At 40.7% G+C, this 24,375-nt stretch overlaps 1 protein-coding gene across 1 annotated transcript in view; it reads left to right on the forward strand.

Annotated features, from left to right (window-relative positions):
- Positions 1-12,826: 12,826 nt before the first annotated feature.
- bcl11bb (BCL11 transcription factor B b) overlaps positions 12,827-24,375 on the forward strand; it is a 29,839-nt gene continuing 18,290 nt past the window's right edge. Inside the window, exons 1-2 of the mRNA XM_057353927.1 lie at positions 12,827-13,731; positions 21,834-22,193. Of these exons, the coding sequence (XP_057209910.1) occupies positions 13,668-13,731; positions 21,834-22,193 (424 nt within the window). The 5' untranslated portion in view covers positions 12,827-13,667. The remainder of the gene's footprint in view (positions 13,732-21,833; positions 22,194-24,375) is intronic.

Consider the following 24,375-nt stretch of genomic DNA (forward strand, 5'->3'; position numbering starts at 1 on the left):
TTAACATTACATATGAAACAATGAATGAATAAATACTTAAAATGGAAAGAAGAGCTGTATTTTGATGTGTGTGACAGTTAAAGGAGCGGTTTATTTCTACTTTTACACCAATGTAATATACATCTTAGGGGTCCACAGAATGTGTCTGTGAAGTTTCACCTCAAAATACACTGCAGATCTTTTATTATACCATGCCCTAATTGCCCAGATAAACGCGCTGTTTTGGTGTGTGTCTCTTTAAGTGCAAGTGAGCTGCTAGTCTCCACCCCCTTTTCAACAGATAATGCAGTCAGGGGCAGGCTGTGAGCCTGTGCTTCCATCGACAATAGAAGGGTCACATAAAGCGAATGAGAAACGCTGTTTCCGTCTTTAAACACCAAACACGTTGTTTTCTATAAGCGAACAGACTCTTAACAAATGCGTCATGTTTTCTACATGCGAAATTACACATGACAAACCGGTCGCGTATTTACAAACCGTAACACTGCTTTCTATAAGTGAAAGTACCCATGGCAGACCCATCGCGTGTTTACAGACCATACACACTGCTTTCTATAAGTGAAGATACTCAAGACAAACACATCGAGTGTTTACAGACCATACACACTGCTTTCTATAAGTGAAGATACTCAAGACAAACGTATCGCGTTTTCTCTAAGTGAAAGTAATGTTACACAGGACAATCCCGTTGCGTGTTTACAAGCCTTACACATTGCTTTCTTTGCGTGAACGGACAAACATTTCACAATGACGTTTTACCTAGTTTTAAGTTGCTCTGAGGTCTTACTTAAAAAATAACGGTACTTACAATGTCTTTATTTTCAGCTTTGCCTCGTTCAGTCTGGTGGATTTCCATTGAAAACAAAATAAATCCATTGCTCTCCTGTCAGGCTGGGAACAGTGTTCTGTGCTGCTCTGTGCAGCCAACAACAGAACACTTAGCATGCTTTGCTTACTTTTACCATGGTGTCGGAACTAATTCACATATGTCGCTTGCGAAAACAAAAATGGCGGCAGTGCCATGGTGGACACGTTCAGAAAAGGGGGCGGTAATATTATAGTAAGAACGACTACCTACGTCAGAAAGCGAGCGAAATCTGAACGGCTCGTTTTCTCACAGGCTTGCAGAGATAGGCTCACGTAAACAAAGTTACTGGATTGTCATTTTTCATGTTTTCTGAGTTGGTAGATGCACCAGACACCCGATTATAGCACTTAACCTTTGAAAAAGTCAGATTTTCATGAAATGTCCCCTTTAATGGCCACAATGTTGTCTAGGCAACAACAGCCACTTCTGTTTCCTGTTAGTTGTAACACCCGCAGTACCAGCTCCGACCACGCCCCGTGCACCAGTGCTTCTTCAAACACTTCCCCGCACTCTCTCACCGGACTTTTATTTATGGACTCCACTTCCCAGAACTGCATGCACTCACTCACCATCATTGATTACAGTCACACCTGCACGCAATCATCCACACCACATATAACCAGCACTCCCCCATTCATCATCGTCAGGTCTAGTTGTTTCTATGTTACCGAGATACTTACCTCTGACTCCCGTGGATGTATATTGTTTATTGTACCCATGGATGTTCAATGGATGACACAAGGGGATGATATAGGGAGACTAACAAAGGATAATTAACAAGGGACAGGTGTGGGGAATGAAACACTAACGGGAAGCTAAACAAGGAAACGAGAGGGCCGGAGAGAATGCACATTATGTCGTGACCGACAATAATATGTTTCTCTCCACACAAAACAAGAGGCTCTGCCATGGTTCTGCCACAAGACCAAGAAGTACATGACAAGAAGAGGCAGAACCATGACAGTCCCAGTGTGTGCATAACAACAACAGTACATACTTTTAGTGCATAGTATAAGTAGGCGAATTGGGACGCAGCACTAGTGATGAACGTGGCATTTTTCGATTTGTTTGTCTGTCTCCTCTCTGCTGCCTCTTTCACAACATTAGGCAAATGTTTTTTTTTAAAGCGATTTCAAATGTGCATTTAAAATGATTTTTTAATTAACCTTTTATTGTTTTTTTTCTACATTTTAAAACTTGAATTAAACTGTTTTAAATGTATCTATTTATTTATTAAAGCTACATTTAAAAATGTTAAATTAAAGATTTTTAAAATTGATTGTATTATTGTTCAATTAAACTACATTTTAAAACAAATAAAATAAGCCGTTTTGAATGAGTATATTAGCCTAATTTCTCAATTTAAAAAGTGATTTATTTGTTTACATTTAATTGTTAAATTGATTCTTCATTTTATTTCTAAGCAGCACTCCCAGTCCTCCATAGTTCTTTCACGCCGGACAATATTTAGAAATACATTTACACACAGCAGATCCTTTTATCCAAAGTGACTAACAGTGCATTTAGTCTACGCATGTCTTTTATCAGTTTTGTCCCAATTCGTGTTCCCTGGGTGGAATCTGCAAATGCTCTACCAATTGAGCTACAGGTACTCAAAAAATACCTTATAACTAATATTCCCATATAGTTATTGGCAAAAAAGTTTACATTTAAATTTGGATATTCTGTATAGCAAAATATCGGCCAATGAAACAATGGCACATCACAGTGATATAAACATTTAATAAAAACGTGTTTTTTTGCGTGTGTATGTCATGTTCATTCAGGAAGTGTTTGAAGTTTGTTGTTATTTCATTAAAACAGCATGGGTGCTGCTGACACCCTTTACTAGTTTTATTCAACCTTTTATTTGATCAGTTTGCTGGGTGAGGAGAAACGGTGAAACCAGTCAGTGATTTCTCAGATCAGTTTGTGCTCAATTTGAACCTTTTTCCAGTTTTCTTTGAAAGATGATGTACCTAGTAATGTTTAGATTTTTTTAGAATATCTCCATGTCCAAAGTGTATGGATTTAAAATCAACACTTAAGGTTTCCCATTGGCCGCTGCCACTAGATGGTGCCAGAACCTTCTGGAATGCCAGTTTGGGCATCCTTACCTCTGGACATATAACACTGTAGGCCTATGGGGAAATGTATTTTTAAAATACAAAAGTGGTATATCAGTGATATTGCATTGCTGTTTATATCTCAACAAACCAAAAGGCTTTCATTCTTTCCCCATTGATTCTATAATCATGCTCCGTGGTAAAATCTGTACAATTCATTTATTCAAAAAATACCGTGTGTGTGTTTAATGCTCTAAATTTAACGAACAACGTCTTGTAGTGCCATCCCAAAAAGGGAAAAAAAATCACTCAAGTACCTCTCTGGATCTGTTCCACATTTGTGGAATGATCTGCCCGCTGCGACAAGATCAGCAGATTCTGTAGCCATCTTTAAGAATCGGCTGAAAACACATCTCCTCCGTCTGCACCTGGCCCATTAGTTCTGACGCTTTTCTACTCTTTTATATCCTTAACAAAATCCTTTGCTTTGTATACTGTGGTAGGCTATATGAGTTTTTGCTGCACTTATGCTTTTTGTTGTCCTTGTGTTGTTCCAATTGCTTCTATTGTTTACCTCATTTGTAAGTCGCTTTGGATAAAAGCGTCTGCTAAATGACTAAATGTAAATTTAAATGTAAAAGGAAACAGAGCTCAGAGATAATATGTGAATACACCAAACCAAATGAGTACTCTGAATAAATCTGAACCAACTGACAATGAACATGACAACACCACATAATGATATTATATATTATCGCTTTATTGTATTGTAATAGAGTATTCAAAATAATGAATTATTTAGAATTAATACTTCATATCTATGCAAGTAATAAAAATAATATGTCATATTTTTGCTAGTTAATTTTACATATTTACATAACAGTTAATATTTACATGTATACATCCAGACTATCTTAAGTTATCAGTGGGTTAAACCGGTCTTCTGATTTCTGACCTGAGTATCGGTAACTTAAACTCCAGGCAGATTATTGGTCAGATTTTTGGAGAAGACGGTGGCTCCTCCCCTGATCTCTGCCAATCAGCTCACGTCTTCTCCAAAAACATTTCCAGTTATTAATGAAACCCACACAATGACGTGGTCACCAGTCAGACATCCAGTCATGTAAAGACATTAATCGTTGATATTTCTCTTGACTTCGATAGCCAGGGAGGGGGCCAGAGAACACTACAGCATCTGACAGCGTTTTGGCATATGCACATAATTCTACAATATTATCTTAAGCAAACGCTGACTCACGTGAATTAACGTCATTAGTGCCGACGTGTATGACAATCCTCTTAAACGTGCGTTAAGCATCAGCCAGCGCTTTCAGTTTGGCACTATGTGAGACACTCTGGCCCCCGGTAAACAATTAACTACGGTGGCTTGTTTCTCCACCTTCACGTGTCTTAAAATAGAGTCACCAATAACTAGCGTGCTTGGCACAGGTGACTCTCGCGGTATGTCGTCCATCTGGGAGAATTTGTCTGAGATGATCACAGGAGCGATGCAACACTTCTCCTTTTCCCGACAGAACAGGGATGTCAGCGTATCTGAATTTTTGCAGAGAGTCTGTGCAGGTGCGGGCTGGACTTGAGATGAACTTTTGTCTTTTTTTTACCTGCAGAGGTAACGCTTTCTCCAACTGGACTAAACCTGATAAACAAAAATAATGTCATGAAATAAAAACAAAACTATTGTGAATGAAAGAATGTGAACTGGACAGATGTATTCACTTACAGATGTTCTTCTCTTCAGATGGCAGAGGAGGTGTGACGGACACATCGCTGGATGAATTCGGAACTGAAGTACACACTCCTATTAGGCACTTCTATTATGAATCGTGTCTGTGATTGAGGTGCGACACGACTCTTCTGTTGTGGCCGGACGTTAAGTGTGACCGGCGCAGAGGAAACACTATTTCTTCAAGCCCTCGTAGAACCTCACTCACGAGGAGCTACCACAAAATTTCTCACCGACAGGCCCTCCAAGTTAATGGAAGAAAACAAACAGAGGTGTTTGTATTCCACTTTATTTCTGAACCTTCAGTATACCCTATAGCTGTTCACTATTAGGGATCAACAACATTTCGCACAGCTCTATAACATACACATGATAATTAAGCAAACACTACTCCACACATACCATACGATGACCCACTAGAGTCGACCAACATATCACGGGCCATCAATTTCAGGGTTCCGCAGAATATATAATGTTGGAAGAGAAAACAAAACAAAACACAACCATAGGAAAACCAAAAATAAAGAAAGAATTCCAACCCAAATACATTCACCCCAAACCAACCTTACACAAAGTTGTGAGGACCCGGTCACGAATTCGGGTCTCCGGTGTGGTAAACCGTTGCTCAATAGAATGAGCCACAAGAGGTTGGTAGAACCCAGAAGATGAGGCAGACACAGTGATACCGGAGATTAATTTTAATATAGAAAGGCGAAAATACCCAGGCAAAAATATAATCCACAATGACAAAATAATCCCAAGAAATGAAGATAATGCCACACAGCAAAAAGGTAAGTCCACAAAGTCAAAAAAGGGTAAAGACACAAGGAAAGACTGGATGCAAACAAAAAGACTCAAAAGGTAATCCCAATCGCTCCAATGGGTAAACAAAAAGGCGTCAAAAGATAAATCTCAGTGTAACCACAAAAAGTATGACAACTATCCAAGATAGGGTACTAACCTTCAAACACAGAGCAAAGAACTAAAGGAAACTAGGAGTTTAAATACACACAGGGCAAATGAGGCACAGGTGAAAACAATGACTAAAACGAAGGATAGACAAAGATAGCAATAGTGACCCCTAATGTCCAAAAACCGGAACAACTCCAGTCAAATGCTGACAGAATCCACCCTCTAGGAAGGGCTCCTGACGTTCCCGCCAGTTTTCTCGGGATGGAGGAACCCTGAATTGACGAATGAGGTCAGGGTCCAGAATGTCCATGGCAGGAACCCAGGAGCGCTCCTCGGGACCGTAACCTTCCCAGTCCACCAGATACTGCCAGGACCGCTGCACCCGGCGGGAGTCGAGTATCCGGCGGACGGTATAAGCCATTTGCCCCCCGATGACACGGGTCAGAGGGGGAGATCTGCCTGCCGGGACGAGAGGAGAAAAAACAACGGGTTTTAACAAAGACACATGAAAAGTGGGGTTAATTTTGAGAGATCTTGGCAAGTGTAGACGATAGGTGACGGGGTTAACTCTCTTGGCAACTTTGAAGGGGCCAATGAACCTCTGAGACAGCTTGCGAGACTCCACCCGTAGTGGCAAGTTCCTAGTGGACAGCCAGACCTTCTGACCAGGACACAAGGTAGGGCCGGGGCAACGATGTCTGTTGGCCTGCCGTTGGTATCGCTGAGAGGACTGCAGAAGTTTAAGCCGGGTCTTCTTCCAGGTAAGTCGACAACGTTTCACGAATTTCACGGCCGAGGGAACTCTGACTTCTGCCTCCTGGTCAGGAAACAATGGAGGTGCATAGCCAAACTGACTCTCGAAAGGGGACATACCCATGGAGGAAGAGCGCAAGGTGTTGTGCGCTTACTCATCCCAGACAATAAAGGACGACCACGTGGAGGGATTGTTGGAGACCATACATCTGAGGGTGTTCTCTAACTCCTGATTCATCCTTTCAGTTTGGAGCTGACAGAAAGAAAGCTGACAGAAAGCCTTCCAAAACCTCGAGGAGAACTGGGGACCCCCATATCCTGGGGGAGGCCGAAGACTCGGAACACGTGATTAATCACCAGTTCCACTGTTTCCTTAGCGGAAGGTAATTTGGGCAAAGGAACGAACCTGGCTGCCTTGGAAAATCTGTCGATAATGACCAGGATGGCTGTATTACCCTGGGACGGGGGAAGACCAGTTATGAAATCCAGGGAGATATGGGACCAAGGCCGGTGGGGAATGAATAAAGGGTGAAGAAGTCCTTGAAGGCGTTGGTGAGAAGGTTTTCCTTGGCAGCACACAGGACAGGCCTTGACAAAGGTGGTAACATCTTCCTTTATGGTTGGCCACCAGAACTTCCACTGAACAAACTCTAAGGTGAGACCAGTGCCCAGGTGACAGGTAAGACGAGAGGAGTGTGCCCACAGAAGGACCTTAGGCCGCACCGCCTTGGGAACAAACAGTCGATTGGCAGGACCCCCTCTTGGACCCTGTTCGGTGGCTTGGGCTCGTCTAACGGTGTCCTCAAGTTGCCACGAGATAGGGGCCATGATCTTAGTGCTGGGAAGGACGGGCATGTCTGTATCTTCTCGAGCGACCGGAGCGTAGACTCGGGATAACGCATCCGGCTTGAGGTTCTTCGACCCGGGTCGGTAGGTAAGGATGAACTGAAATCGGTTAAAGAAAAGAGACCACCGAGCTTCTCTGGAGTTCAACCGTTTCGCCTGCTGAATGTACTCCAGATTTTTGTGGTCCATGAGTACTTAAAATGGCTGAGAAGCTCCTTCAAGCCAGTGTCTCCACTCCTCTAATGCATCTTCACCGCTAGGAGTTCACGATCCCCCACATCGTAGTGTAGCGTAGCTCCAACACCAACTTCCGAGGCATCTACCTCCACCACAAAAGGTTCATCCGCCGTATGTAGTGTCAGAATGGAAGCAGAGAGAATGCGTTGCTTGAGCTCTTGGAAGGCCTTCTCTGTGTCTGTACCCCATAGAAAACCTGTCTTGCCACCCTTGGTTAAGGCCGAGAGAGGGGCCGCGATCGAACTGAAGTTCTTGATAAACTTTCGGTAAAAGTTCGTAAAGCCCAAGAATCGTTGGACTTCTTTAAGGTTCTTAGGGATCGGCCAATCCGCAACCGCCTGAACCTTCCTGGGATCCATTTGGATGCGACCGGGTTCCACCACGAATCCTAGGAACTGCACTCGGGAAGCATGGAATTCGCATTTCTCTGGTTTCGCGTACAAATGACTGTCCAGGAGGCGTTTGAGTACTTGTCTGACATGTGTCGTGTGTTCCTGGAGGGACCTCGAAAAAATGAGAATATCATCCAGGTAATCAAACACAAAGATGTTCAACATCTCTCTAAGTACATCATTGATGAGCGCTTGGAATACAGCCGGGGCATTGGTCAGACCGAACGGAGCATGGCAGAACAGGAGGAGGGTCCATCAAATTCTGACACACAGATAAACTCAGTTCAGTAATGTTCAGTAAATGCCATTGTTCGAATCTGCAGACTTTTTTTGAACTCCAACATATAACCTCAGTCTTGTGTTTTTCAGTTGCCAGTTAAGGAGCTATATAAACTTCATCTCATAAAACAATTACAAAAGACAGATAAAGAACTTGTGTACTTGGACCGTCAGATCCTAAAAACAGATTTGGAAATTGAGCTCCTTAGGCACAAACTAGAGGTGGGTGTACAAAGTAATGGAACAGTCTTACAACCTTATAGGAAACATAACTGTTGCTTTTGTAATTGTAGGACAGAAAGAAGACCAAATGACATTAAATTGAGTTTATTTAACAGTCCTGTGTTGGTGTGGTTCATTAGTGTCCAAAGACATTGCGGCATATGAGGTCTCTGACCACCTTTCCATCCTGGAAATCCCCAGGGTGTATGAGGTCTTCTTCAGGGTCTTGAATTTGTAGGGCAGGGTGTTGCTCCCCTCTAATAATGGCAATATTATGAAGAACACATGCCACAATAATGTCACAAGCCCTTTCAGGGGTCACACTGAGGTGGCGTAGGCACTGGAAACGTGATTTCAACAGACCTATGGTCATCTCCACCCGGGATCTTGTCCTGTTGTGCCACATTGAAGTGCTGCTGGGGGCCTGGCTCAGTTTCTGGGTAAGGGGTTATGAGTGTAGGTTGGCACGGGTAACCCCTATCACCCAGCAGAAGGCCATCGATCTCTCCTGTAAGGTCACATTGGTTTTAGTGCTTTTCCACAGACAGAGAGACAGACAGACATTACCATGTGTTCAGTGCATACATTTACTTACCTTGGCCCATTCTGTTGCTCAGAGATGACTCACGATATATCCGTGAGTCATGAACCGAGCCGGGCCACTTAGCCTCCACATTTGTAATTATGTGTGCAGCATCACATATGATCTTTACAGTGACAAACAAAGACATTAGAGTTACTGTACTTGGAAACATTAGGCCATGTCAGTGTACCTGCACATTAATGCTTTGGATGGACTTCCGATTGACATAATCGGCCTCATTTTGTGAAGGAGCGATGATGGGAATATGGGTGCCATCAATGCACCCAATCACATTGGGAAATCCTAAAGGGCATTTTAATTATTAGCTTACTTCCAGAGGTGGCAGCAAGACGTTCTTAGCAGAACAACATTTATTTGATCAGCCTAAATTAGAAAGATGTACACCATTCACTTGCAATCCTTTGACGGCTCACACAGGTTTATGGCCAGGAAACTTAACAAAAACTTGCAAAAAGTGCTTGAGAGCAAGGCACACTTTTCTTACGGCTCTGCATACCCGGTGTTATATAGAAAGCTACCATTAGCAAAGAAACGTAAGGCCATACAAAGAATTTGCTCAGATGTTAGAGCACGGCCCCGACGAGTGAGGTTTGTGATGTAAGGATGAAGCAGAGTGTGGATATATGTAATGGATTCTAAAGAAAAACGGTATCGCTCAAATAAAAAATCCTCCGGATATGATAAAACATCCAAACGGGGCCTCACAATTCTCTCCCGACGTAAATGTAACTCTCTACGAATTAATGCAGCTTCCTCATCTACGGGTTCCTGAATAAACGGACATGCCATTTTAATGTCTGTGTGACGAAATTGTGCGCGATTAAGGAAAATGAATGAATATACAAACGGCGTAGGCAATTTCAACACCACTCGCGCTTCGAAAAGGAGGCGGAGATTGTAACAAACCCTGGGTTTGTGGAATGAAACCTGCTCCCGACCAGGTTAGGTTCACAGAGTAGGTTACTATGGTTACTCACTCTGAGTATAAGATACCTCGATTTCTGAAACAGGCTTGAGTTACCCGTGGTCGCGGTTTGACATACCTTGTGTTCTGAAACGGAAAACCTTGAGTATCCCGTTTTCCGGGGTTAACTTACTCTGAGTTTGCACTTACCCTGCTTTCTGAAACGGGCCCCTGGGAGGGGAAAACAGGAGGTATCCTTCACCACCAGTACGCCTTTGTTTAGGATTTTTTTCCCAGAACAACGAAATCTAGTTCTAAATACCCCAAATAAGGTATCTTTAACCCATTAGCTGCACGCAGCTGTAACCATCCGCAGCTATGCAACTTCTCGTTACCCCAAGGCTGGAAATATTGCGAAAAAAAACTCTCTGAAATTGTGGTCACCATGGACCCAGTGTCCAACAGAAAAGGAACCTCTACACCACCCATCATAATAGTGGCTGAAGGACAATTACCTACTAATTTAGAAACGTGAATCCCCTTCAACCCAATAGATCGGGAGCCAACCGCTACCCCTCCTGAATTGTGGCTCAACAATTCAGGGGGATGAAGTTTCCATCGGCCTCCAAGAGCTCAAAGGATTGCCACGTAGTAACGAGGGTGTCTGTGGTTCCATGGGTCTACGCCTATCCAAAACACAATTCCGGGCAATATGGCCTGGTTGATTACAACGCCGGCAGATAATGGGCATAACTCGTCTAGACTGATCAAACGCCTGTTGAGACTGCAATTGCTGTAGGCCTTGTGTGAGCCGATTAAGTTGCTTGAGTCCTCAGCATCTCCTTCAATTCAGCCAGATCTAACTGACCCTCTCGGCTGCTGGGAGGTGCACCCTGTACTTGGACCCTATACTGAGTGGCAAATAAAGGAATTAATTCTCTCCCGCATCTCTGGATGAGATCCCTCATCTACCCACCTAAAAGCTTCAGCCCGTACATATAAAATAGTAGCCTGTGGATGGAGCCGGACATAACGCTTAAGCTCTCGACACAAACTACTATCAATCTATCAATGAGTGAATGAATGAATAAAAAGGTAAAATAATAAACAAAATACTTTAAGCACTTTTGTACAAACGAATGTTTGTGCTTCTTCATGAATTGGATGTGAACATTCTTGTGTGTCAAAAGCTTCTGGGCTGTAAATGGTGAAGATGGAGCTTTGTAAATGAATCCACTAGATGGCGCAATTGGCTGTTATTTCTTTCATACTTTCGCTAATCATACAGTACTTCACTGAGGACATGGCACTACAAATCATCAGGAAAGAATCAGTATTTCTATAATAGTAAACATCAGTAAATAATCATTAATAATATATTGGTAAAAATAAATAATATCATTGAACTTTGTTGTTGATGAAGCGTTAGATAAACAAAAAACTCAGATATTTAGTTATAGCCGATAAGCAAGAAAATGTACAGTAAGACCGTTAAATTCAATGGATTTGATAATGATTTATGTGTTATCCTTTATAGGAAATGAGGAACGTTCATTTTCTTAAAATGGAAACAGAAGTCAGCCTCTCTAATTTCTTTATCTATTGATTTATTGTAACATCTTTTGGTCTCTATTGGATAGCCTATGTTTTTTATTTAATATATTATTTAATATATTTAAAGAAACTTTTTCTTGAGAAAGCCATAACAATCCTCAGATTGACTTACTGAACATCCAAGTGAACACAGACTGTAGTCTTTTAGGATGCTAAAAATGTTTGGGGGGGGATACAGGTTACAGTGTTAAGTGTCAATATGGTGTTATTTATCGAAGGTCTGTTGTTAACAATCTACTTAATTAGAAATGAAAATATGCTGAAATAATATTGTGACAGGTTGATAATAAGGCTAAATAGAGCAGAAGTTTATTAATCTAGAAAACGTCTCTTAAAGTTGTTCTGTGAAAACATCTCAACATATACAGTGTTATTGATAAAAAAGCCATAGTTCATTTACACTTATAATTGGTAAAGATTAATGTGTATTAATGCGCATCTGTTGTCATCAGATTATCCCAATGAGAATCTGCTGTTTATAAACACTGATTTTAGACATAGAAAAACACTTTCTGGAACATTGAATGATATCCTAAATTAAAACGATGTCTGAAAAGCTACATTTTCAGCTGTTTAATATCTTTGAGTAAAATTTAAAGGTCACAATTTATTAAATTGCAAAAAATAATAAAAAAAGGTATAAGATAAAAGGTAAAAATAAATTAATGTTTATGCCAATATTACATATAAAATACAACACAGTCTGCCCCAACCTGATATTATATCCTTGAGAACAACCTTATCAACCTGCACACTTGTTTACCCATCAGATAATTTAATATAGCCTATATCATACTGAAATTTAAGTTTAGAATTCAGACATTCCAATTTGTGACAATTTTAAACTGTGTTTGAATACAAAATGCAAATGTTTTATTGTGACGCACAAGTTGTTTTTAAGATTTTTCCCTTGTATGAAAATTGCCCTCTGAATGCAACAGTAGTTGTGTTCAAGTGAAGCTGGTCTGGATCCGGTCCAATTCTTAACCCGTTGAAAACTCTTTAGCCAGTAGGTGGCGATATAAGCTTGATCCCAGCTTGTGAAGTCGGCCCACGAATCCGAGCGCGTCACTAAAACCTAAAATAAAACTAAAAAGTGGTTCGTAAATGATCGTTTTTAATGCTGGACAAAAGCCAACCTACATGATGGAAATGTGTGTAAACGTTTAACATATTTCAATCGTGTTCAACTTTTTATGAAGGAAAAAAGGCTACCGCCACACATTTCAAATTGAGTGTAGGCTACCACAAGTCTACTTCCCGCCAAAACATCATAGATCATACATTTATTAGTAGTCATTTAAAATATCGTTAAACAAATATGGGATCTCCTTGGGCAGCGTAAACTTTTTTCTTTTGATAACAAGGATGACATGTGGAATTAGGCTACGTATCACGGTAGGCTAAATGTGTAAGGGGTGAGCAAGAATACATCGCAAAACAGTTTTAAGAAGGAAAGAATCGGCCACAGCTCGTCACTAAAACAATGTCCCACACCGACCCCATCGGTGCGCACGGAGACCCCTCTGTTCCCAAAATGCCACCACTAGTCGCCCCCAGCGCTCCGGTTCTGCTGCACATCGTGGACCTCACGTCACGTCCGTACTTGAACTTGAATGCCATTCTATTCTTTAGAGGCAACCCCTGCCACACACAGACACACACACACACACACACACACGCACACAGGGTCCTCCCTGAGAGGGGCTTGTCGGACGTGAAGGCGAGACGTAATAGCACGGGTCCTGATTGATCTGGAAAGGAGGTGTTGTCTTCACAGGGACCGCAGGAGAGTTGAGCCATTCCGCGCTCTGATGCCAAGCGCACGTGGAGGACTGTGCCAAAGACTCTTCTCACCTGGCGAGCCGTCGTTCACGGACTTTGGATTCCCATAACGGCAGGACAACAGCTTTAAATTGCGAAATGTATTGTTTGAGGGCTTTTTAAAGACAACGTAGTTTAATTTATAGAGTGCTTTGGAACCCAAGTGAGACTAAATCGTTTGCTGCGAACCGGAGATTTTTACGCATAGCTATCTCAGGTCATCACCTAGTTAAGGACAAATTGAGTCTGTTCAGAGAGGACACGTGTTGGTGTTTAACGAGTAAATAACCCGAGAGCGCAGTGGAGCAGTACGCGGACTGTGGAGGAAAGTTTGGAGAGCAGCGGGATTTGCGCGCACATCAGTCCGAGTGGCCGTGAGATGCTGCTGTAAATGCTGGGGCAATGTCCCGACGCAAGCAAGGCAACCCACAGCATCTGTCCCTCACCCTGAGGGAGGACACACCGAGTAAGTACAAGACCCTCATCACAAATCTTGAACTTCAAAATTCTTTCTTTCTTTCTTTCTTTCTTTCTTTCTTTCTTTCTTTCTTTCTTTCTTTCTTTCTTTCTTTCTTTCTTTCTTTCTTTCTTTCTTTCTTTCTTTCTTTCTTTCTTTCTTTCTTTCTTTCTTTCTTTCTTTCTTTCTTTCTGTTTTGTATAATTATATGAATACATCATGCGTTCTTAGGAATTCTGAGTCCTCGGAGTTTTCATCTAAATGAACAAAAATAATTTGACAGAATCAACAGTAAATCTATAGATGTTAAGGGTGTTATCGATTAATTTTTTTTATAATGTATAGGCCTAACCACAAATTTAGGCCTTTTAAACAATATACCTCCTTAATGTGAATAAATAGTTTAATAACCCGGAGATAATAAACTTAAAAGTGTGCATGACATACCGTTTACATAGCTACACTATGGCTCTGTCCCCCTCAACACACACACACACACACACACATACTCACGAAGTGGCCTATCATAGCTACTTTTTAAAAGCTCCTTTAAATGGGCCAAACTAGATAGACATTCGTTCATTTACATGTAGTCTATAAAACCTATCATAATTTGTGATTTACATTTTTATTTTGTTAATTGGCTTTATTCCGACGTAATAATAACAATATCAGGGCTCATCATTGTAATGTGTCCATTTATCTGAAATGTTTTGGATCATTTTTTGACGAACAATACCATGTCATCAAAAAGAGCAAACTGATTTAAGATGTCATTCAAGTTTTCTTTTGCTCAAAAAGCCCTTTATTTTAATAAAAGCATTTTAACTTGGCATTTTAATTCAAATGAAATGCAAATGAGTTCAAATGTAAACGATTGGGATTCAACCCAACAGCACCTTCGAGGATGTATTAAATTCATAGATTCATATCTGTCTGATTTAAAACTCAATGAACTCTACAATCAAGCGTTTATAACAGAGCAAAAACTTTTGTCTTAATAATTAATAATAATATGAACATGACGCTACATTACTATTAGCATATCACTGTTATGATCTGTCCAGAATTATTTATGGATTTACTCTCAAGCTTGAATCAATATTCTTTTTCAAATATCTGACACGTCTTTGATAAGCTGTAGCTCATCAAATATTTGACCAATTATATTTGTAATTTTTGAACTTTTTTCAGTTTTTAGACCTCCGTGACCTTTGATTTTCTGATCTGTTATTCATTTAGTTATTTCTGGTTTCGCTGTCACTGTGGTTACAATGTGAGTGTCTTCATGAGCATATCTGAATCATTAGCTGGTCTTTACGCATCAAATTTCGCACCGTTAATGATGCTGATGTTGCCGGTGATGAAGATGAGGTGTGAAAGCAGTGGGTGGCCTTACGGAGAGCCATGGCCTTTTAATTCACTGTCAATCTTAACAGTTTGTGTCACCTGAAGTGGGTTATTCAGCTGGTAGTTTTGCTTCCATTCGGAGTTTCTTCCATTTAGTTTTTTTACAGCTTTACGTGATTCCTATAAATATAAAAATATCTTTTTTAGTCAGTGCTTACTTAAACATGCATGTTTGTACAGCAAAACCTGTCTAACCTTCATGTGTGCACACTTGTGTTTGAGCGGAATAATTATACTGTGACTACGTGTTTAGTTCAAACATAATTAGTGTGTGTGTGCGCGTGTGTGTGTGTGTGTGTGTGTGCGTGTGTGTGTGCGTGTGTTAGTATAGTTTCGTTTAGGCAAACGTATAGTTTACATTGAGAAGTGTGTAGCTCTCTATATGCTCTCTCGAATGTGTACACTTTTTTAAGTGGACCCGCTCACCGGCCCACTTCCCAGCCTCTTATTTGGGGGGGGGGGTGTATCTACAGGGGAAAACCGAAGTGCCCTCATTTGGCTATGTCAATGCTCTTGGCACAAAACATGTCAGTTAGCTAAAGGTTGCACAACAGTGAGATTCTGCCCAGAGCGACAGGATCTATACATCACACTCAAAGAGAAAACCAAGGAACTGGAATATCGACATACTTCACGTCTTGAAATAAACGTGGGGCGCACTCTACGCCCACATGTTATCGCGTGCAGGTGTGCGCATTAAAGAAAACGACTGCGACCTGAAAATGGTCATGCTCCTTTGGACGAGCTTGGTTTCACAGTAGCCTCAGTATCAAAGAAGCAGATATGTATTTCTCCATGACTTTGCAGCAAGTAACTTGCGTCAACATGTATGATTCATTGCGTGAATGGTAATTCGTGATGGGTTGTTGCAAACTGTGGGTGGGGGCCGTCCATTAGGGCCTTTTCACTGGCTGTGGCTCTTAAAAAAAGTCTCGCAGTGGGTTTTAATGGCTAAGTGTCACATGAGATTTTCCAAGATCTTTGAGTGTGTGGTGGTCACTTTGGCCTGCGTCACGTCGTGCTAATAAAACGCAGGGCATGAGGGTCCGACCACTGCTCCGTTTTGCAGAAAGAGCGAAAAGGTTCACCTCAGCCTTTTAGTCTTGTGATTTATGTTGACGTCCACCTTCTTTAGAAACGTTGGTCACGGAGGTATGTTAGGGAGGTAGTGTTTCCTTAAAAATGCGGATATGAACACTGTATTACAGTACAATACTGACAGACAACACCAGCCATAAGGTTGTCTTTGTTACATTAGTTAAAACATCACTGAGAAAAACTGTACAATATACTTTCATCATTTATTCATCTTTAAGCATCTTAGTTAACGCAAATGTGTTCATTGGTCCTGTTTGTTTATTCTAATGTTGACAGATGCAACTTTTGATTTTAAAGGGACAGTCCACCCAAAAATGAAAATTCTGTCATCATTTACTCACTCTCAAGTTGTTCCAAACCTGTATAAATGACTTTGTTCTGATGAACTCAAAGAAAGATATTCGGAAAAATGTCAGCAACTGACATTTCTGGGGCATCGTTGACTACCATAGTAGGAAAAATTATTGTTTTTTTTGTTTTGTTCTGATTAACACCAAAGAAGATATTTTGAGTAATCTAGGAAAGGGCACCTTTGACTTCCATTTTAATTTTTCCTACTAAATGATGTCCCAGAAATGTCAGTTAATAACAACTTTCTAATATTAAACTTATACAGGTTTGGAACAACTAGAGGGTTAGTACTTCATGACAGAATTTTCATTTTTGGGTGAACCATCCCTTTAAGTATGCATTAGTAAATGTTGAAATCAACATTTGCTAAGATTAATAAATGCTGTAGAGGTATTTTTCTTGCTAGTTCATGTTAACCGTGTTAAACTTGTTTTATTGTATAGAAAGGTTGTTGAAAAGTACTAGTGACTTGTAGACTTGGTTTCAATAAGCATTGAGATATAAATAGTATGTTATAATATCATATATACCGTAACATTACGCTACTGGTTGCCTGGCGATAGTGTTTGACGAATGGTGCTCTCAATCATGCTTTCAATCAGTAAACTGTGTAAACGGTTGAAAAATGTCAAAACTATTTTGGACGTAAAAATGCGAACCCAGGGAACTTAGCCTCCTCATTTCAGCGAGGAAGAACGGAGACGCTGTTTGATTGATGTGTGGTTTTTCCTTCTGATCGGACTCGTCTGACCTGACTTGGCAAATATCGAAGCGAGTCTCTGTTCCGCTGCACAGTATTTCAGTTTATTTTACGGGTGTCGTATGTGCCGGTTTGCACAGCTTCAAAGTACCACGAGTACGTGCGGTTGAAGCTGATAGGGGGTGCTGTAAGTCCTCACGAGAGAGAAAGTGATCAAGAGGGTGTATGTTTTCAGAATCTGATTACTGCCTTCAGGAAACATGATAACTGTATTTATAATGGTTAATACCCTGAATTGCTATCTCGCCTCCCAAGTGTATCATTCCCACACCAGGCTCAGTATAAATCTCTTATCTTACGCTAAAGGTAATTAATTCAATTTATTGGGGTGTAGATTTCACCCCGGGGAGCAGTAATCTAGACGCTGTGCCCACTAGATGCTCATTGCTCCTGAACATTTCACGTCCTCGGTTCCAACAAACTTTCTTAAACAATGTCCTTCTGCTTTTGATACCCGGCTGGATGTGAGTTCCAGACGTTGGCGAATATGTGCATTAAGACATTTCACACGTGTGTTTGGCACACGCTCGGAAGCAGTTGAAAGCGACAGCTTTTAGTTGATCAAGCACGGCTTGCACATATGCAGACGATTATTTTCTATGAATGCACCTGGTGAGCTCAGAAATCACATTTGAGATCACAAGACCTCTTCGCACATGCTGCAGATGTTAACAGGGCTGCGGATATATATCGCTCGCAATCTTTGCGCTGAAGATGCAGTCTGTGGTCTACTGTGTGTTTCTGTAATTATTGCTTTAATTCTCAGCCGTTGATGATTATTTTCAGAATAGCATTGATCTTTCATTTCTAAATGTGTTTGTTTCTTTGTCAAATTATTCATATTTTGTTGTTTTATTATTTCATATTGATTGTCTCCTTGAATACGTCTTTTCTTTTTTTGGAAATGAAGTGAGACGCAAAGGTCTAAGACCACTTTTTTCCTAAATGTTTCATATACAGTAAAGGAGACCGTCAGAATAAAAAAAACGTGATTGAAAATCAAGAGAAAATCGACTTCCTCTTGCCTATAGAATTGCAAGAATGTATTATACTTTGATACAATTCGTATCTCTTTTGCTTTTTAAATGCACTTAAATCCACACAGACGTCACACACGTCTATGATATCTCAGCATAATTTCAGAATCCTTCGAAAAGCATCTTGCGTGCTTCAGTGGAAGTTTGTACAGAAAAGTGAACATGTGTCACAAATTAGCTCGCTAACTCAATGGATAGCAACAGACAAAGTACGGAATCTTTACATTTTTAATATTTATTAATACTTTACGTAATAACATTCCGCAAATCTCCGAAAACATTGAGAATCACTGCATAAGCACACACATACTTTATTTTGTTGAATCACGGGGAATTTATTTTTCCCACCCTCCTGATTGAATCATCATGTAATGCAGGGGCATTCAAACGTTATGAGGCCAAGGAACCCCAAATAAGATGAACCTCATGCGAGGGACCCCCTTTATAAAATACATATATATGTATAAAGATCCAATAAAACTTTGTTGATAATTTATAAAGACGACAAATTGTTTCCGAACTTAAATTGTTGGCTACACTTGTTGGATGAACCCTGAAGAGAAACACATTTTCAATTCAAATGTATTTGTACTGTAGCCACTTTCTCTTTGGGTGTGAAAAATCAACTGCGGTGAGAAAAACTTACAAATCGAAACAATTCTGGGAGGTATGCATGTAGCGAAAAATCTTGGCACCCCTTCTGAAGGGGTCCGGGGACCCCGGTGTGAAAACCCCTGATCTAATATACCTGTGACTGTCACAACAGCTTTAATTGTGTCGTCTGCTCACATTTAGCCCGTTTGAGAGGGCCCGGCTGCCTCCCAGCATCCCCTAAACGCACATTCCTGTGGCACTGGGTCCAAGCCAAATCCATGATGCTTGTGTTCTCCTTGGCATTCGTCCACCGTTCTGATGGCTCTCCTGTAGCAACGGCCTGGTGCCGCTCCCGTAGGCTTCCTCCAGACCTGTCTGACATGTACGCGATGTCTGTGTTTAAATATCAGGCTCCTGTTTAATTCAAAACAAGAAAAACGTTTTTCCAAAATCAATATTTCATGTTGCTTAAAATGCCCAAGAGGATTATGGGAAAAAAACAATCAAATACTATACGTTAAAGGAGTTTTTCCCGGCATTCCTATTCCTACATAGTGTCTACTCAAGAGCGTGTTTGTCCCCCGGGCAGAGACTGGAATTGATTTACTATCGGATCTTATACGTACTGCTGTCTTTCCCCCGTATTTATGCTCTCAGCAAATCTGTTTTGTATCTCAGTGTGGTTTTGTGCGTTGGGTCATATCCATTTCACGTCGAAGACTGCGTTTTGACGGCTTCGTTGTAGCCGAGGCAATAATGATGCAAGGAATTTTGTGAGTCTAGATGTGTGCTGCTTTAAGGCTCCTTAACCACTCTTCCCAACGTGCACCTGTGATGCTTCTACGCACGAGGCAACCCGTGCCTGATAACCTATTTTGAGGCTGTCTTGCGGCTTTAGCAAGCGCTCGTTCGTCTGCTGCGATGTACCTGTACGGTGCATGTGCACCTCTCCAACATCCGTCCAGCATGCAGAGAAGTAGACCGGAAACACAGATACCACTGCAAGATTAAGACTGATGCTAACACACATGCACAAAAATAACAGTGCAAGTCACAGGTGTTTGTCTACAATGTGAGGTGTAAAATTTAGGTTGTGAGGAAAAAAATATCAAGCATGCAGTTATGCTGGCATGTATGTGGCATCACAGTGTGAGTTTTTGCGGTTGAGATGTATCGCTCCAGATACGCAGGCTTAAGACTCATTTTGAAATCCCAGGACTTTACGTGGCAAGTGTGTGAGATTCACCTGTGACTTGAGCTGATAGCTTCAGATATTTTTGACATACACTGAGAGTCGAGCCAGTTTACGATGTGCTCAGCAGTAGCTGCAAAAGTGTGTGGAAATGTTGAGGCCTTGAAGTAATTGAAAAAAACTTATTTGTTGTCTGCCGCTTGTATGAAAAATCCCAGCGAGCGAGTAAATCATGTCTGGACCAGTTTGATAGGCACACTGAAAAACAGATTTGCAGCTCACAATAACTGCAGAACAAAAATCTGACAGGTGCGCTAATTACCTAATACAACCAGCTTGGGTTCAAACCCGGCAAGGCAAGTTTATTTATACAGCACATTTTATATAACACATGGGAACTGCAATATTATATATAGATATTGTATATGTATATGTGTGTGTATGATTAGCTTTTAAGATTCCAGTTCCTATGTGTTATGCAAAATGTTCTGTGTGTATTGTCGTTGTCCTTCCGAAACCTTGTAAGTCCAATTTCGCTGATTTTCAGGAAATTGAAAAACTGACAACACAGTATTTAATAATTTAAGAAACACAACGTTGACAAGCAATTTTGAATACTTTTTAATGGTTAGATTTTTGCACAACCCAGTGATGAACATAAAGAGTGACTAGTAATAATCATTTATGGCAAAAAATATTGGGATACGAGGTTTTGGAAGAACACCAACAAAAATGGATTTTTTTTATTTTGCTTTTTTTCTCATATTGGACAGTGGAAAGTAGACAGGAGAACAGGGAGGAGAGGTAGGGGTGTGGGGTCAGGACATTACCCAGGTCGGACTCGAATCTGGGTCCCCGCGAGCCAACAGCCCATATGCGTCTGGAGCATGCACATCAACCACAACGCCACAGCCCCACCACAAAATGATTTTTTTGAACGAGTACATAAAACATCCATGTTAAAAACTGAACAGAAAGCTTTTTTTAATGATTTACAATTTGAGTTCCGAAATGTCAGTTTGACATCGTTTGACTCATATTTACGTTTACATATCAACCCACAGAAAGAAATGAACTCAAGCAAGTAACAAGCAATTTAAATGTTAACCAGAGGTGGCAAAAGTGAGTCAAATATTGTGAATTGCTGATTTAAAATCAGAAGGAATAAGGAAAAGATCATCTTTCACTACAATAAAACTCAGATTGACATACGCCAGAACCAATGACGTTCAGTCTGCGGGAACACGTCATAGCAATATTTCAATAAGTAAACAGCTATATTGTAGTCTCAGCTTCTGACATCTGGAAACTAAAAAGGTCTGTTCACCTGCATCTGCCAAGCAATAAATGTTATTCATATTCCTGTAGTCAGTAATGCAGCTTAATATAAGTTTTGTAAATCACAGATTCATGGTGTTCAATGGGTCCTTTGTTGGAAAATCAAAGATTTGTACATATTTATTTTTGATTAAATTGTTGTATAAGAATTACAGATTTTCTTATTTATATTTGGCAATAGCATCAATGGATTGATTGAAATTACAAATTATTATTATGATAATTATTATTATCATTGTTATTATTATTATTCGTATTACTATTGTTATTAATGTGTAGTCACGTCATAAAACAATTCTTTTCCTGTTCTTTATGTTTTTCTTCCTCTTAGCTGCAGCCAATCGCGAAGCAGGGACGGAACAGTGTCCATCGGACGTCTCCTTATCCAGCCCTGTGGGTGGAGCCGGAGAAAGTGACCTGCTGACTTGCGGTCAGTGTCAGACTAACTTTCCTCTGGGAGATATCCTAGTGTTTATTGAACACAAGAGAAGACTGTGCCCCGGACCCAGCGCGTGTTTTGACAAACCCGCCGACTGCGGGGGTTCCCCGTCCCCCAGACCCTCACGGACGGATGCCTGCCGTAGGCCTGGACCAGTGGAGGTTGGGATTCAGGTCACACCAGGAGAGGCGGAAGAGAAACGACTGACTCCTGCCAGAGGAATCTGCCCTAAGCAGGGGGGCGTCCCTACAGGTACGTGCTTTACACAGAAGACTTGAAGAGGGGAAAGATTAATGGTCTGAAACTTGGCAGAGAGAAGACGTTTGTGAAGTCACAAATAGACAAACAATGTTTTTCTGAATCTTACAGTAGTTACAATCTTGAAGGGCACTCTTGTGATGTGAATATATTCTTGACTAGAAAGTGTCATTTGGTAGAACACAACTTAGACTGTTATTTTATCGTTTTTTTTAGATTTTTTTATCACAACATCCGAAAGGGATAGTTTACTCAAAAAAAAAATCTTTCATTGTTAACGCAACCTCATGTGATTCCAAACCTGCATGACTTTCTTTCTTCTGAAGAACACAAACAAAATATTATGATTTTCATTGTACGGACATGAAACCACTTAGACATTTCTTCAAATATGTTCTTTTGTGTTCCACAGAAGACTTTAAATGACATAAAAGTGAAAAAAAAAAAGTCATCATCATTGTCACCCTTCACACACCCTCATATTGTTTTAACCCTGTGTTATTTTGTTTCTTCTATGAAACACAAAAGCAGACAGAATCTTGGACAGAATGTCCGAACCTTTGTTTTCCATACAAAGAAGATGGGTGTGTTATACTGTCAAGGTCCAAAAAGGACAAAAAAATAAAAATAGTACCATAGAGGGACTATATGCCACTCGTGTGCTAAGCTTTCTGAAGATATAGCAACAAACATAACAGTGAATGATGTCTAAAATTATTGTTATTGTTTGACTTCAAAAGGCTTGGAGTAAAGTGCCCAAGTTGCATGAAATATGTTTTGTTTCTTTGTTTTTGAAACTATAGCAATATTTATTCGATGAAAAAGAGCATTCTCTCTGAACACACAGGTTTAGAGCAATGTTTATGAGTAAAGAATGAAAGTGGATAGTTCACCAATGAAAAAGAAATTTCTGTCATTGTTTATTCTACTTCTTGTCATTTCAAACCTGTATGACTTTCTTTCTTGTGAAGAAAAAACAAAAGAAAATATTTTGAGGGAACGTCGGTAAGCGAACAACGGCGGTACCCATTGACTTTCATTTGTGTCCATACGATAGAAGTGAATAGGTAGCGCCGTGGTTCGGTTACCAACATTCTTCAAAATATCTTCTTTTGTGTTCTGCACAAGAAAGAAAGAGGGTAAGTAAACAATGACAGAATTTTCGTTTTTGTGCGAACTGTTCCTTTCATGATGATAGAAATGTGTGTTTTTAGGTGAACTGTTTCTTTAAGAGGGTAAACCCTGTTGAAGGTTTTGAAGCATGATAGCTGGTTTGTGCTGGTTTAAGCTGGTCATGAGCTGGTCCTAAGCCAGTCCTGAGCTGGTTTAGGACCAGTTTAAACAGGCTCAGGACCATCTTAAACCAGCACACGACCAACTAAGGAGCAGCACGTGATCAGCTTAAACCAGCACACGACCAGCTACCATGCTTCAAAACCTACCTAACCAGCATATGCTGGTTTTTTCAACACATACCACCTACCCTAATAGTACACAAACATACACACCAGCATCTCACCACTTCTGACTGGATGGCTTCTCTCAAAGGGTCTTCTACTTTTGACTCGGGCCTTCGAGAGGGATTAAAGCTCCTCGCATGATTTTATTAGAGCAAGACACAGCATCTCTCTTTCTCTCTCATCTTTAAGTGAAACACAACAGCCCTGAGTGCTCCACCAGCTGAAACCAATTCCGTAAGAGAAAAAACCTCCCAAAACCCTCACCCGACGTGTTTGGGCGAAATATCATCGTATTAAGAAAAAAAAGGGTTTAGAAAGCCCATTAAAATTCAAGTGCAAAGAGACATAGTGTGAGGATTAATAAAGAAGATTCCTCATTCAGAGGGTTAAAGACTCAGTTTAGCGCGAGGGCCTTGAGGGGCCGGGTGTTATCTTCCACGGCAGCGCAGCCCACCCTCCTCTCCACACAGGGAGTCTGGACAAGGAAATGCTTCATTTGCTAGTCTGAATATGACGAATAGGGACGAATCAAACACACACGTGTGCACACACATCCTTTTCCTGCCATAGTGTTGTCAGCAAGACCCAGGCTTCATCCTTTGCCAAACTAAATTACAAGCAGTTATTAGCTTTGTGTATTCGTTCGAATGCTTCTTTTCAAAGCTTTTACTTTTTTTATTCTTCTTCTTATTATCTGAAGCGACCACCGGCCAACT

The sequence above is a fragment of the Triplophysa rosa genome, linkage group LG15 (genome assembly GCF_024868665.1).
Source record: "Triplophysa rosa linkage group LG15, Trosa_1v2, whole genome shotgun sequence".
NCBI lineage: Eukaryota > Metazoa > Chordata > Actinopteri > Cypriniformes > Nemacheilidae > Triplophysa > Triplophysa rosa.